We start from the raw sequence: 16,504 nt of genomic DNA, 5'->3' as shown, positions 1-16,504 counted from the left end.
CAGGGGTAGGGAGAGGGCAAATATGGCAAAACCATCTAGGGCTCCCCAACATGACAGCATAGCTGTCAACTTTCAGATTTGAAAATAAGGGATCAGCAGCCTCACCTGTCCCGGGGACAGTCTACGGGATAGCTAACAATCCGGGATAGCAACGGGAACCAGCGGGAAACGGCACTGGAATAAGGGAATTTCCCGCAAAAAAAGGGAAGGTTGACAGCTATGACATAATGCTATGGCCACTGTGCCGTGTGTCTACTAACCACAATGCAAGATTACAATGAGCAAAGCAGGGACAACCACCAAGACGCACCTAAAGCCATTTCAGGAATGCCATTTAGTACACTCACAGGGCTACAGAACAAAAATAGCTCCGTCTTTAAAAGAAATAGTTTTGTTACACAATCGCTGTGTATTCTTTCGACCTTTCGGTATCGGTCCTTTCACAGCATCCCCCTTCCTACTCTTACCCACTTAGCAGTTGCCAGAAGTGAACACAAAAACGGTACAAGGAGAACCATGACACGGAAAGGGGGGGGCACGACAGGGGTGGCAGGGAGAGACGACATTAGAAATTCGTCACTTCGCTTATTTGGACGCACAGCTGAAAGTGAACTCTGACTTCAACTCTCTCTCTCTCTCCCAGGAGGGTCCCAACCTTGAACTTGAAGCGTGTGAGGAGAAACGGGCGCTCATTCACGAATTGCCCCCTCTCCTTTCCTTTAAGACGGCGACGTGGGGGGGGAGGGCCCGACACGCGGGTTCCACGTTAATTTGGCAACGTGGGTAAGTGACTATGGCGGGGAGACACCGAAAGCCCAGAGGCCAGGGAGGGTGCGCTGTGTGGGAGCGCGCGCGCGTAAAGGTCAACAGCCGCCTACGCGGAGTGAGGGTACCTGATTCGGCTCTTCTCGCTCCCCCTTCAGCGACGCCGGGCCAGGCGCGGGTGCCCCCGGGTCGCTTTTCCCCGCTAGGCCCGACTCGGCCCCTGCTCCCCGGGGGTCCCCCATTCGCTTCGCTCCTCCGGCAGCGGCGACCGCGGTGACAACCGGAAGTTCACTGGCTTCCCTGAGAGGAGATTCCGGCGACCTAGGAAGAAAACCGGAAAGAGCTCGACGCTACCACGCACACCTAGGCTCCGCCCCCTCCCTTCCGTCGCTGCGCTAACTTCGTTTCCTCGCTAGGCTACTCACTAAACAACAGAGCGCAGGCTCGCGTGAAAGACAGGAGAACTCTCGCGAGATCTCTTACGGAGCGGTTCAACTCTCAGTCTGGTTCGGAGAGAGAGGATTGGTTAAGACGTGGAGGCGGAGCCAAAAGCTCAATTGTAGTGGGCTCAAAATTGGAGCCTCGCCAATTGACAGTGGTTACTTCTTTGTGATTTTTTCAAGAACTCAAACCAAGACACTCCTATGAATCCTGAGAAATGAAGATTTGGAGTGGAAACTGTAAAAGCCACTTATGGGCTGAAAAGCAGTGAGGTTGATTCCACCTGTGCCTTCTGCCCACAGAGCTTGTGTGTGTTCAAATTTTAAGTGGAAATAATTAATGCCCGCTCTCTATATCATTTCTCGTTAGGGGGTTCTTCTGTGAAATGGGGCGAATGGAAGAAGTGCCCCCTTGTGTTGAGACAGAGTGCATGGTGGATTCTCAACCACTCACCCCCAAACATGTAATATCCCAGGTCACTCCAAACAGTGGCTAGTTAGGAGTATCAGAAGGGTAGGTCATTGGTCTTCCCAGCTTTGTACTGTCTGCACACCCTCTCCAGGGTTTACAGTCTCCGAGCGCTGCAAAGCACAGGTCCTTCCCTTACAAATGGAGTGAGGGTCCAATCATTATGCTTCCGAGTAAAGGGCTGAGCTAGCTGCACTTCTCTGTGGTTTCAATGAGCTCTAAACATGGATATTTTGCATGCAAAGCAGGATTGCATGCGTGAAAACTTTCACAGCAGTTGGGTCTACTCCCCAGTCCATCTGTCAACAAACTGCAATTCATATGCGTGCGGTTAGCCCTCGTGGTGCTTTGCATTCAGCTGTGTAAAGAGATGCTTAAAGATGTGGCTAATGCATTGAATGCGAGGTTCGCCCGCTCCCCTATTAAGATGAATGAAGGAGAGCCTTCCCCCGGGCTCTCACCCACCCCTCCGCTAAATCCACCCGCGTCGGTGTGGCAATAAATTATAAATCTGCTGCCGCGTGTTTCAACTTCCCGTGTGCCTAGTCGAAGTCAGTGCTGCCTCTTAAAAGCCGGGAAACTAATAGAGAGAAGAGGCGCTGGCCTTTCTTGAAATAATGAGGGTTTTCTCCGCCTTTTTCATTCATTGCTGGGCGAGCTACGGAGGGCGCTTCTCCACCCGGCCGCGTGTAATGTCGGTGGGTGATGGAGGGAGTCCCGGGCGCAGAAGACGTGAGCTAGACAGTAGTGACCATGGCAACGAGAGCCGCCTCAGCCTCCTGGAGGGGCCGCTCTCCCTTCCGGCTCCCTTGCGGAGCTGAACCCCGCCAGACTACAGCAGGACTCGGGGCGCGCTGGGTCGTGGGGAGGCCATGCCCAAGGGGAGGCGGGCCAACCCCAGCACCGCGCGGGACGGCGCCTGGGTAAGGCGAAGCCCTTAGAGAAGGAGCCTCTGATCAGCTTTGCCGGCGTTGGCTGCTCCCTTTCTCTCACCGGTCGGCGGCGGGTGTTTGTGTGTGAAGGGAAGGGAGAGAAAGGCATAGCCCAACGTCTCAAGTTGCAGCCTGTTGCTTACTTCGTCTTAGTGCTAAATTCCACTTCGAAACAAGGATGGAGTAGTGCAACTAAGTACTTAGACCTTCACCTATAACGGTCTTGGGGGGCGGGGTGTGTGTGGTGGTTTTATAAGGCCATGTGTATTACTTAAAGGTGTGAAATTTAAGCACACAAAATTTATTTTCAAACAAATACGCTAATCCACGGACGTCTACATTCCTGTTAAGTTAGAGCAAAATTCTGGTGCAGACCCTGATCTTAAAAACCCCCAATGATACTATGAACTTGTGCAGTTTTGCATTTTGAACTCGCTTTGTAGCACCAGCTTGGCTGACAGTTCTTTGAACAGCCCTGAGACTTCTGGGTATAGGGCAGTATATAAATTCAATTTGCTCTGATGCTGAACACACTTTCTTGGAAACAAGCACCCTTTTGTTGCAGAAAGGGATACTATAACGTTAAAGTAAAATTACAGTGGTACCTCGGGTTAAGTACTTAATTCGTTCTGGAGGTCCGTTCAAAACCTGAAACTGTTCTTAACCTGAAGCACCACTTTAGCTAACGGGGCCTCCCACTGCTGCCATGCTGCTGGAGCACGATTTGTGTCCTCATCCTGAAGCAAAGTTCTAACCTGTAGCACTATTTTTGGGTTAGCGGAGTCTGGAACCTAAAGCGTATGTAACCTGAAGCATACAGTGGTGCCTCGCAAGACGAAAATAATCCGTTTCACGAGTCTCTTCGTCTAGCAGTTTTTTCGTCTTGCGAAGCAACCCTATTAGCGGATTAGCGCTATTAGCGGTTTAGCGGCTATTAAAGGCTTAGTGGCTAAAAGGCTATTAGCGGCTTAGAAAGGGGGGGGAGCGAAAAAAATCGCAAGACTCGCAAGACTTTTTCGTTTTGCAAAGCAAGCCCATAGGGAAATTCGTCTTGCGAAGTGCATCGAAAAACGGAAAACCCTTTCGTCTAGCGGGTTTTTCGTCTTGCGAGGCATTCGTCTTGCGGGGCACCACTGTATGTAACCCGAGGTACCACTGTAATGAAATGAGAATATGTAACCATGCATATAACTGGCTACCTCTGACTGGATGGGGCGCCACCTGCAGCTATGAGTATCGGCTTTGCTGTGCCCTGATACCCACATGCTCATCCAGGGGTTGATGTGGGGCCTGTTTGCCATTATCCTCATCATTCTGCCATTCTCTGGATTGTCATTCAGAGCCTCCTGGACTGTGGGGCCCTAGACTTTGGGGCCCCAAAGTCCAGCCTTAGCTTCACCAATATAAGGAACCATTCCTTTAAATAAGGGACAGGTAATAACAATACAGGATAAATGGAAGTGTGGACAAATCCTGTAAGAAATCAAGTGTTGGCGGTTGCTTTGGATTTGTTGTCATCATGAAAGTCAAGAATTTCTTAGACTGGTTTCTACAGCTGTATTTTCTACAATAATTTTATCAAAGGTGCACCCTTTCCCCTAATAATAACACCACACACAAAGCAATTCTCTCCCCCCCCCGCCCCCTTTTGGGTGCATTTCCATTATTTCTCTTCCCCCGCTAACACCCAGGTTTACTTGTCTAAATATTTGCCATCTCCAAAATTTTACTGCCCAGTTAGTATGCTGCTCTTTTTTCCCCATTTGCTGAGAAAACACTTCATTACCTTTGTCACCGCTGGCAGTCATATAATGGGCAGAAGCATAACAGCATCTGAAGTGTGCTATAGTCCATGACAACTTCTGCCATAATAAATTCGTTAGTCTTTAAGGTGCCATAAGAGTCTTTGGGGTTTTTTTGTTTTTGTTGCTGCAAGTTATTAACATGGCTACCCTTTGGGAAAATATTTTGAAGTTCTTAACTGAAGTGACAGTACAAGGAAGTGTTCACAGCTCTCGTATCGATTCTTCAGTTCATCCTGAAGCGGTTAAATAATATTCAGAGCAGGTTTATGACATCACTGTCAGGATCTCTCCTGAAACATGTGAACACTGCAATAACATTGAAAAACCCTGTTCCTACTTAAGGTCACTCTTCCACTAGAGTGGACCAGAATTGCAGCCCTGCCAATTGAATAGGCTTGCCATTTATTATAAAATTTATGTGCGTTCTACTGCTTTCATCCATATATTTAAATTACCTACCCAAGCTTTGAAAACAGAAATTATATTTTATTTTGCATTTGATATTTGGTTTGTTAAGTGAAAGTAGAGTGGGATTCTTGCTTCTTAATGGAGCCTCTAGGTGTTGCTGCAATACAAATAATACAAACTTGCTTCTACTTTTTATATTTTGTTATGTTTTCTTTATATTTTTGTTTCTTTTTTATGTTTCACAGTTTGCACAGTCTGGAAAACTGCAAATATTTCCTGAATCGCTTACAGCCTCTATGCAAAAACAGATACTAAATTTAGAAGCTACTAATCAAATCAACAATAGATTGCCACAGATGTACAAAGTTCGGGAGAAGGTCAGTAAACATTCTTGCATTCATGAGTGTCAATTTGATGTATGAATGTTTGTGACTACTTGCTAGACTGATTATTTATTAGGTAAAAAACTAAATTAGCTTCAGTTTTAAAAACTGTAAACGTAACTTTCTACCCATATTATTAATCTTGTAATATTCTGGGCATATGTTGAATGTTATTAATTGCACACTGTACAGTATTACAGAAGTTTTTATTTACAATTTCACTTTTGACTGCACGAATGTAGTTCTGTCCAGTTTATATGCTATAGTATTATACATGTTGATAGTAAAATGTAATAAAATGACTTTTATTTCATATAGGGCCATCTTAATTTTGTTTTTTATGTCCTTAAGACTTAACGATGAGGAACCTGTGGCCCTCCAGATATTGTTGGACTAAATTTTTCAACATCCCTGACCTTTGGCCATCTGCTTGGGGCTGATGGGAGTTGGGAGTCTTAACAACAGCTAGAGCAGGCAGAGGCAAACTTAGCCCTCCAGATGATGTTTTTGGGACTACAACTCCCATCATCCCTAGCCAACAGGACCAGTGGTCAGGGATGATGGGAGTTGTAGTCCCAAAACATCTGGAGGGCCGAGTTTGCCTATGCCTGCGCTAGAGGGCCACAGGTCTTCCATTCCTGCTCTAAGTAGCCCTTATTCAGTACATTATATAAGCCCATCAGAATCTAGCTTCTAATGTATCATACTGGCATGACAGTCTGGATCTAAAGAAAAAATATATATTAATAAAATCATCTATTATAAATTAAAACATCTTGCTTAAATATATGAATATTTTAGAGATGGTACAGGCAATATTTTTTGTCATGGGAACTGGTCTGTATTTTCTCAGGCATAGGCTCATGTGAATAAAAATAGCATCTGAACTGGACAATCACTGATATGATTTTCATGACCATGATGTTATGTCCACCTCAACTTTCCTGAGCAGTGGAAGTTCTAGGGCACAGTGCTTATGTGGGTTCTGTTTCCTTTGAAAGGAAATCACTGGAGGCTTATGGAGTTTTGTAATATTTGAGTTCATGTACAAATATAGATGTTAAAAGTTGGTAGAGGCACAGATTAAACATGCAAATAGACAGTCAAATCCACTGCTCCATATAGACCTCCAAAGAGAGGCAACCCTGATGCTGTTAGCAAAGTTAAATCCTGAGAGCTCCATAAGCTATCTATCTCAATGCATGTTCTCCTCTCAGGGTGTATATTATAAGGTGCATTCAATGCTGGATGCAGGTGCCTTTTTGTGGTGCTGTACACCTGTTGTCCCCATGTCATCCTCATTTTGTTGTTGTTAATGATTTCATAAAAACTAAATGGAGAGATGTATCACTCCTTCCAACAGAACAGAAAAGAAAAATAGAGAGAAAGCACTATTGATAAAACAACTTTGTTTGTAGATCTGGAATAATTTAAAAAAAACGCAATAACAGTCATACTGCACAAAAACCAATGAACCTCTTGACCTATGATTGCTTTCCAGTATATCCATTTTGTATGCTTTACATGAATATAAAAATTGTTCAGATTACTGAACAAATATCAAGAATTAGACAGTTAAAGGGTATCTTTCTTATTTAACTGCATATAATTAAAAACATTTACAAATTATTTGAATAATTGCAGCAAATTGCAAGACACAGATGGCAGACAAGATAAACTATTTTTCAAATATTATTAATTTCCTTTTTTTGAAAAAAGCAACCACCTATAATTGCAAACAAATGGACCAGGAAATAATGTCATTTGATGAAGGAAAAAGCACATAAATATGGGCTTCCTTAAATATGAGCTGCGCAGATTGCCTTGCATTCTGAATGTGTGTATGCATGCATGTATACTATTTATTAGCTGATCTTCTGCTTAAACTCTCACAGTGCCTTACAGAATAAAACAATGAAAGCAATAGAATAACATGCAATAAAACATCTACAGATTAGAAGTTGAGGCAGAGAATAATAAAATACCAGCATAAACATATAACACAATCTTAGACACATCTACTCTGAAGTAAGTCCCATTTATTGCAATATATATTCAATTCAATAGAGCATTTCTTCCTGGAAAGTATTGCAGGCGAAGAGGCTTAAAAGTCCCCAGCAAGTCCTGGGTTTTCACCTGGGGCTTAAAAGGAAAAAAAACGCCTGTCTTCCATCACTACCTACCATGTTGAGATGCAGAGAGAGAGAGAGATTGGTGTATTTAAGACAATTTGGATTATAGATACAGATACCCACCTCTGAGAACATTAGGTATATCAAGATTTTGCAGAAGGGTTTGAATCTGAAGAAATTCAGAATTCAGCGAGATTGAGGGGAAAGCCAAGGAGTATGAGGCAGAGTCCCTTGATAGAGTGTACAGAGAGCTTTCCAATCCCATCACCAAAGCCTGAAAGAGCAAAGGGGCTTCTCTCCTCATGGGTCTGAAGGCTGTTTGGGCACTACAGCTACAATGGCTACCATGTTTACAACTTCCCTCACAACCATTCTATGCCCTAGCTAACTAGGCTGAGCCAAGTTATGAAGTTGAAGTTAGACAACAGATCAACAGAGCCAGACTTATACCCAGAGAGAACTTGCTGCAAGACAGACCCAAAAAAGAAAATAACAGAACACCTCTAGTCATCACATACAGCTCCCAAGTTAAAACAATACAACGCATCATCAGAGATCTACAACCTCTCCTGGACAATGACAGTTCTATTTCTCAAGCTCTGGGGGGAAGACCTTTCATTGCCTACAGACAGCCACCCAATCTTAAACAACTCCTAACCCACAATAATACTACAACCAGACTTAACACGGACACTGGCACCAGAGCCTGCAATAAACCCAGATGCCAACTTTGCTGCCACATACACCCGGACAACACCATTACTGGCCCCAACAACATCACGCATACCATCTCGGGACTATTCAATTGCTCATCGTCTAACATTGTGTATGCCATCAAATGCCAACAGTGTCCTTCAGCTCTCTATATTGGACAAACAGGCCAAACCTTACGCCAAAGAATAAATGGACATAAATCTGACATCAAGAATCACAAAACAGAGAAACCAGTAGGAGAACACTTCAATCTCCCAGGACATTCTATACAAGATCTCAAAGTAGCTGTTTTACTACAAAGGAATTTCAGAAATAGACTGGAAAGAGAAGCTGCTGAATTGCAACTCATTACCAAACTTAAAACCATGGACAGACCTGGTTTGAACAAAGACATTGGATTCTTATCCCATTATACATGACTAAACCATTTCTCACCTTTTCACCCCTTGCCTTTTCCTGTAAGACCTATTACAGTCGTTAAGAGTCGTCAACAGGCTCATCTCAGCTATCTGCCAATCTCCGATTCCCACCACCCTTCTGAGTAATACCCCTCCCCACCTTCTCACTATATAGAAGGATCTGGCAACTTCTGTTTCAGTGTATCTGAAGAAGTGTGCATGCACACGAAAGCTCATACCAAGAACTAACTTAGTTGGTCTTTAAGGTGCTACTGGAAGGAATTTTTTTATTTTTGACTATGGCAGACCAACACGGCTACCTATCTGTAACTAGGCTGAGCCAAGAGGAGCTAGAGTAGGGTGTGCTCATGACTAGCAATCTCTCTGCTCAGGACCCAAAGCAGAACCTCAAATATCAGCGGGTTCATGTGGGAAAAGATGGTTCTTCAGTTATGTGACCAATTTCCCTCTGTCTGTTCATTCTTGTTGTAGATTGTGTAATGTAGAGGAAGGGAAATAGATGGATTTCACAACTAACTTTCAGCAGTCCAAGTTTTTAAGCATAAGAATACATGACTGTACCATTCTATTTTATTAAGCTGGCTAACTCTTTTCTGAATGCACAAGAAAATACATAAGAAATGAGTCTCATTATTTCTATATGTAATATTAATTTAGGAGGCATGCCTTCTGTGTTTTTCAAACGTATTTTAAGGATGGGGTTAAATATCACTGTTTCCTTCCCAGTAGAGTGATTTAGTGAAGCTATGAGGGTACATCCCAGAGGTTTTGGTTTTATTTCCTACAGTTCAAGCAGCTGCACACTTTGTAATCAACAGTGGTATCCTTCAAAAGGGAAAAATTAGCAACTTGAAGGGAACTTGTTCAACTGAAGTAAAACTTGAATGGAATATGCTCTTGCTGAACATCAAACCCAAGTAATGCAACCTTTCACAGGATAGTTCTCTTTGAGAATAAAAAACTGTTTTTTGTTGTTGTTTTTTGTTTCCAACCTACTACATGTTAAGTTTAATTGGATTCTTTCTTAGTCTGGTGTTTGCTGAGCTCGCGGTAATAGCAACCATGTTTTAGAAACCGGAATAGAGCAAAAGGCTAAAGATCTGTGTCTGAGGGTGGAGGGGGATTTATATTTCTAAACCATCTGTCATTTTGGCCACTGATTAAAAGAGGCTATTAAGCCATTGGTCTATTATGTTCTGATCTGGCTTTAATTAGTGTGACATCTATTTATTTCTGTTGTTTGTTTGTTTTTTCCACTGTTTAGGAATATTCTGAGAAGTATGTATGTTCCTTTTATGATGAACTAAAATAGACATGTCAGAATGAGCAGATTGCCATTAGGTGGTATATGATGTCACAAAAACACAGTGTGAGAGACTTGACTTTACTTGAACAATTTTTGAATAACTGCTGGAGAAGGCTTTTCTCCAGTTTTAAAGAAACTGGAAGCTAACTGTGGGCAACAGCTGACTGTCTAATCTCTCCCTGTGAGGCACCACTCTAGCTGTGAGATTAATTAACTTGCTTAGAGGGAGCACTACAGCATTTCCTTAGTTGTATCACATTGTTCTTACTTTTGTTGCAGTCTTGCAAATGGTTTCAAGTATAGCTGAATTATTCAATCATTAAGATTGAGTGAATTCATTTACTACATACATAAACTGGGGTCCAAAGGTGGAACTAGTTCCATGTACCCAAGGGGCATTTATACTTGTATTTCCCAAAAAAACAAAATAAAACAGCCTGCATAGCAAGCAGCTTTTAAAACTGAGGGGACTTTCAAAAGCCGTTTGTGATATAACATGGGGATCTGTTCAAAGAAAAAGCAAAAGTCAAAAATTCCCCAGGGTATACTCAAGTCCTTGGGGATGCCTAAAGTAGCTCTTTGAATCCTGGTATTTCCCATAGTACATTTTAAATAAGTCCTTTAGTTATGTGTTAGAGGGCCTAGAAATGTTCATGGATATAACTGCACTCGGTGGATCTAAAAAAAAAAAAAAGGATCTCTGAAATTTTTGACATCTTCTATCAGTTAATTCTGGTCATCAATTACAGTGGTATTAGGTTAGATATCTAGGCTGGCAGAGCAGATCGTGAGATCTTGTTTTTTCCCCCGGTTTACCTAGATCCTTCTTTGAAAATTGTAAAACCAGACTCATGGTCTAAAATAGAGAATATGCTGAGAAGTGTCAGGTGGGGCCTGAAAAAAAGCTTTCTCGGTTAAATGTGTTATCTGATCTTTGCTTTCCAATGCATGTTAGAGAACAGAAACTCTTTATTTCTGGAATTCTGTCAATCTGGCAGGCTGAAATAGGTGAAGCCGGCAATATTCAGATAAATAATTTTTTTGTGTGCACAATATTTGCAATTATAAGCAAACATTTTTGCAGTTGAAACAATCAAAATATAATGCTATTGACTTCTTAGAAAAATTTAAGAATTGTTATTAGACTGACCCTACAGCAAAGCCAACATGCTGCCTTTGCAGTTTTGTTGCTCTCCCAGCAGTAAAGTAAAAAACAAAATAATATCTGAATAAGCAAGAGATAACATGGCAGCACCAGAAGCCATTGCCACAGGGCCCCCCAGAAATTGCCATAGGCCCCCCCAGAAATGCTACTATTGTGCACCAACCATAGCCACATTAGATGGGCGCAGAAGGCACAAGTCACTGCATGGTGATGGTCCACACACCTTCACATGTAAAAACAAAATCCCATACTCGAATCATCCAGGAAGAGCCGACAATGCAATGCCCAGTTCAACTTCCATAGGTCAAGATCAGTGTACCTCCAATGCCACAATCAAGTGAAACCTCATCAGATGCAGCACATACCAGAGGGGTCAGGGCCTCCTGTAGGAAACCCCAACACTTCACTGAAGGAAAACACTAGTTCAGGAAACCTGCAGAATCAGGGGACCTGATGCATCCCAATTAAATTTACCACCTGGCTCTGGACCCTTCACTGTCTTCTCTGGGATCTCAAGAACAGAAATGGGAATGAATAAAGGTGAAAGCTCAAGCTAAACAGTGCAGGAATTCATTGTTAAGATATGCTTAGAATCAAGACCTTGTTAGTACGCCAGTCTTACTACCAGTGTTAGAAACTAGGAGCTAAATGGTACCTTAAACCTAGGCTGTGGGCGCCACAACGGAATGTCTAGGTGCGCTTTTTCATAACAAGAATACAAAGCTGAAAGTGAATGAACTGCAGCCAAAAATCTTATGTTCATTTTTCACATGGTCTAGTCCTCATCTGAACACAGAAAAAAACATAGCCATGCTTCCCTTGCGCCCCCCCCCCAATATCCTTATGAAGGTCTCACAAAATGCTGCCTTTCTGTAAGGCCAGGTGAGAGGCAAAACCTATCAGCTTGCCTGATGCTGAAGTGATCTTGGAAGTCGAGCTGGCAGGAATTTCTTCTCCAATGCCCCCAGTGCCAGCAGTGGCAGCTGTAATCTGAAATCTTAGGTGCAGTACTGCACCCAGAGCTCAGAAATTGCTCACGCTAATTCAATTCCCAGTCACAAAATGCGCCTACAACAATGGGAGTTTCGAATGCTGCTTACAACAAAAACCCTCAGTTGCTGCCTGTAAGCTGTTTGTGGAACAACTGTAAGGGTTTGTTCCTTATCAATCATCTAGACAGGCTGCTGTTCAACACTTGGTTCTCTTATGTATTAATCTTTCCAGTAGCACTGGAGAACTTCCCTGCTGGTCAGTAATCTAGTTGTCAGTCATCTTTCTTGCTTGCTGCCTTGCTCCCATGCCTATGCTGAAAGTCCATGGATTGCAATGGATAGAGGAGCAATAATTGATTTTTCATGCTACAATATTTCCTGCAGACTACAGTTTGAATCCTGTAGCTTTCCAAACACTGATGGCACTAGCTTAATTTGCTACATCCCTTTTGCCAGGACCACAGAGGGAAGGAGAGAGTTCTAACCTAATCATAGCAGTCAGTTCTATAGAACAGGACCATATAACATGGGGAGCACATAGGCAACAAGCCTCTTAGGAAAAACCAAGTCTCACACAGAACTATCCGTGATTCCACACATGCATCAATGCACCAACTCTGTACCAATGTCTGTGTCATGGAAGTGTACATTTTGCAAGAGAGAGGACTACATACACATACTACAAGATACATATATACTACAACAGCAAGCTCACAGTCCAGTCAATCTCAGTGGGAAAGAAATGGAATGGGAATAAGTAGGTTTTGGAGATACATTGCAATGATATTATTTTTTTTAGAAGGCAAAACTTACTTTTGGGGGGTCCTGCTAGCAAGAAATAGCAAACAGCTAGAAACAGCAATTTTAAAAGTTATTTTGAAACATAAAAGTGCAAACTTTCATCTCGTGATAAATTATGGGAGGGGCTGTGAGCTGGATAAATTGTCTCGTTTGTTCTTTTCATCCTCCAAATTAAGGATTTTGTAGCAGGGTGCTGCACTACTTGGCTATTTGGTTCCCTCTAACTTTATAGTTCTGAATTAAGACTCTTAAAACTGTTTTGTTCTTTATTTGCATTTTGTTGAGTCTGCAGGAGGCAGTTGGCTTTCACTTCACTAGATCACAGAAAATCTTTAGAGACTAGCTTTCCTGGCTGTCGCTTAATATGAGATGCCAGAACTTGGAAACTAACTGTAATAAAATTTAACATGTGTACTTGTGCTTGCTATATTTGAGACTTAGCCATTTTCAATATATAGTCGGTAATTTGATATAATATATAGCATATAATATATAGCATCTTCTCAGTGGGTGGCACTGAGCTCATAAATCTCAAGTTGATTCAATTACGAGTTTCCTTTTGAAGTCCAGCTTTTATTAGCTGTAGACTCAGCACTAAAAGAAATCTTGGTATTTGTCTAAAAAATTGTGCCTCTATAAATAAAACTGATCTAATTCAAAAGTTTGGGTACTTATGTAAGTGTTTAGATGACTAGGAGAGATTAAATTATCTTATAAATTTAGTGTATAATGTAATCAATCTGTATTCTTTTCTAACAGACTACCTACAAAGAAACACATAACATATAGGCATGTTTACATGAATGTAATCTTGGGTTCTGTTGAATATGAAAGCTACAGCAATACTGCACAGGCGTAATAATTATTATATTTTTCTTGTTTCTATTTTTAGAAACCAGTAAACACATTTCCATTTTCAATCCATGATAATAGACATTGCTTATTGAATGTCGGAGAGTACTTGGATTCTGTAAGTATTGTATCTTTTGCTTGGGGCAAGGGGTTCTTTCTTTTAAGAGTTGCTGTCTCTTTTCCAAGCGACCTGATTCATTCTCCCTTTTGTAGTATCCCACTTCCAAATGATAGTAGAATTGATGTAAAAAAGAGTGAAAGGCAGAACTGATGACAAACAGATAAAAATACATAGATAAGACATAGCAATGTAAACAAAACCATTAAAGCAACATAAAATCAATCAGAATAACCTCTGCTGGTGTTTACTAAAAAAATAATTTGTCTAATGCATCAAGATCCTACTTAATTAGAAGCTGGGCTAAAAAGTTTTTAGCTGGTACCTACAACCAGTAGTAGCACCATCTAGCTTTCCAGATATAGGACATTCCATAGTTTGGTAGGTACCACTGGGAAGGCCTTTTCATTAGTTGTAGAGGTATGACCTTCACTCAAAGATGGTTTGACAAGTAGCCACCCCCAGCAAATCTTAATGGCCAGGTGCATTTTACAGGGAGATGAACCTAGGTCCTAAGTAATTTAGAGCTTTATTATGTGGCTTCAGAACTTTGGCTCAGTATAAGACAGGCAGCCAATATAGGTTCTTCAGAATGGGTTTTATAAGAGTACAACTAAACAAGTGAGTCAATACTATTGTCACAGGATTCTGTACCAGCTACAGTTCACAAATCATTTTCACAGGCAGCTCCAGGTAGAGCACATTAAGTATTCTGGAAATTACCAGGTCACTGTGGCTGAGCTATCTGTCCAGGAATGGCCTTAGAGAGTAGATCAGCCAGACACTAGCTTCCACTAACAAAGATGAGGCCAAGAACACCCACATATTGTGCACAAGTTCCATCAGAAGGAATGCAGCTCTGGCCATAACAGGCCATCTACCAAATTCCTGGCTTTAAGGACAACCTACCCACAAGACACCTGTCTTTTGGGGATTCAGCTTCAGTTTATTGGTCCCATCACTTCCTCCAGAGAGCAGTCTGATGCAATGCTAAAGTGTGATAAATTTTAACGGGTTTGCTTGTTTATTTATGTTTCTTTCTCTGCTCAAGTTATATCTTGTCTCATTGCAAGATTTAAGACAGATTGCTTGCCCTTAACATAGCTCTTATAAGTGCACAAAAATTGTCCTTAATCAGAAGAATGGAAATAAATGCTTGCTGTCCAGCCTAACCTTGATCAAAATGTCAGACTCAATGGTGTCAGTAAGGGCTGCCTCACACATTGCTGTAGAAGCAGGTCAGCATTAAAATGTAGGGTGGAGTTCAATGCTAGGCCTACTTAGAGTAAACTCATCAAAATTAATGAGTATGACTAAGTTTGGTCTATTCATTTCAGTAGGTTTACTCTGCATAAAAGTTAGTTTAATTCCACCCACAGTGTATACTTGTGTCTACTCCACACTGAGTGAGGCAACTCTACATCTTGTTTCACTATGGAACACTATGGTTCCCTGATGTGTGATTCGGTGATGTACACAACTGTGCTTAAGTTTGTTGACGTGTATTCGCTTCTCCTGTATATCAGATGAGAATGATATCTTTAGAAATTAATTGTTTATCTGCAGTTATCAAGATCCGCTCCCAGATATGCTAATAAAACATTCTGTGATGGTTCTGTAATTAGGGTATATTGTTAGCTACCTTAAACAGTGAGAAAAACCTGAAGTATATGTGTTTTCTTTCATCTCTTTTAGGGACTAGGACTAAGGAAATTTCAACGCGAGACATGCCAACACCATTCAGAAAGCTACCTTTTTTTGGCCCATGAACCCATTCCAAGCAGTACTGACAAGCATACCATTTATCAGACTTCATTTGTCGAGTATCCAAATACCAAGCGGTCCATTCTGGGGCGATTTCCCAAAAGCCATGCAGATAGGTCCTTTGCTTTAAATTCTTCAGCTGCAAACGATTATCTGTGGTTTTCAAAAGGCCATGCCAGTCCTAATATTTCAGCTCCTGTCAGGCCTGAGAGAAGCTCTCTCTCTGAGCCTCAGCAACTTTTACCTGCTGAACATTCAACAGAATAAATTTTCCATGTGAAGCCGCTACTAAACCACATTCCAGTGTGGATTTACAATAGGCTTTTAAAGATTAGCAAACACCACCTTTATCATTCTACTCCCCCCCCCCCCGGATCTGAAATTATTTTAAGAAGCTAAGTGGCATTAAAGCAACAGGAATTGGATGAGTGGTTGCATTTATACAGCTGGGTGTTGTTGTTTTTTAAAAAAGGATCAGTGTATTTGGAAAAGGGAAACACATTTTATGTTTGCCTTCAATATAAAATAACTTTAGTTTTCGCTCTAAACCATCAAGATTTTTCACTGTGTCTCTGGAGGCTTGAGCTATCTCTACCTCCATCTGGCAATCAGTTTAACAACCTGTGTGGATACATGGGATGTTGCCCATGCCTCTGTCATGTCCCTGCCAGGATGAGATGTGTTGGTAAAGATAGCATCTGATCAATCATCTTTAAAGCTGTTTAGAGCTTTGAGGAAAGTGAGAGGCATATCAGTGTAACTCTTGCTATACTCCTTCCCCATTTGCTTACATGCGAAGTTGTAAAGGATACTTTGCGTAGTTGGGAGTTTTCAGATGTTTTAACTGAGGAGTCCTACGAATGAAATGTATATTTTTCTCTCTTCAGGATGACAACTCATCCTAAGATTGGCCTGATGCCACTTATTTTGTGGCAGTATTATTTATTCTGGAACACAAGAGCTCTCTTTACATGGATGCCATACTGCAAAATATCATGGCACTGTAACAGTTTATAATATATGTACCACATCTCCATGG

The 16,504-nt window shown here is 41.7% G+C and overlaps 2 protein-coding genes across 7 annotated transcripts in view; one reads left to right on the top strand and one right to left on the bottom strand.

Moving 5' to 3' along the window:
• Positions 1–1,172, bottom strand: part of EDRF1 (erythroid differentiation regulatory factor 1) — a 43,000-nt gene extending 41,828 nt beyond the window's left edge. For 2 of the 6 annotated variants that reach the window (XM_082222830.1, XM_082222831.1), the window contains exon 1: positions 894–1,160. In XM_082222830.1, coding sequence (XP_082078956.1) covers positions 894–1,007 — 114 coding nt within the window. In that variant the 5' untranslated portion in view covers positions 1,008–1,160. Of the gene's footprint in view, positions 1–893 lie in introns of all 6 variants that reach the window. The other 4 variants (XR_014219897.1, XM_082222832.1, XM_082222834.1 and 1 more) reach the window with 4 other exon arrangements.
• Positions 1,173–2,443: 1,271 nt separating this feature from the next.
• On the top strand, positions 2,444–15,890 carry TEX36 (testis expressed 36). Its single transcript, XM_082222951.1, has 4 exons — positions 2,444–2,597; positions 5,065–5,196; positions 13,624–13,701; positions 15,397–15,890. Exons 1-4 carry the CDS (start codon positions 2,547–2,549, stop codon positions 15,730–15,732), a joined length of 597 nt encoding a protein of 198 aa, XP_082079077.1. The 5' UTR covers positions 2,444–2,546; the 3' UTR covers positions 15,733–15,890.
• The last annotated feature ends 614 nt before the right edge of the window (positions 15,891–16,504 follow it).

The sequence above is a fragment of the Podarcis vaucheri genome, assembly GCF_965113315.1.
Source record: "Podarcis vaucheri genome assembly, chromosome: 5".
NCBI classification, from domain to species: domain Eukaryota; kingdom Metazoa; phylum Chordata; class Lepidosauria; order Squamata; family Lacertidae; genus Podarcis; species Podarcis vaucheri.
The sequence above is the reverse complement of the archived record's forward strand: the minus strand, read 5'-3'. Positions and strand labels throughout refer to the sequence as shown.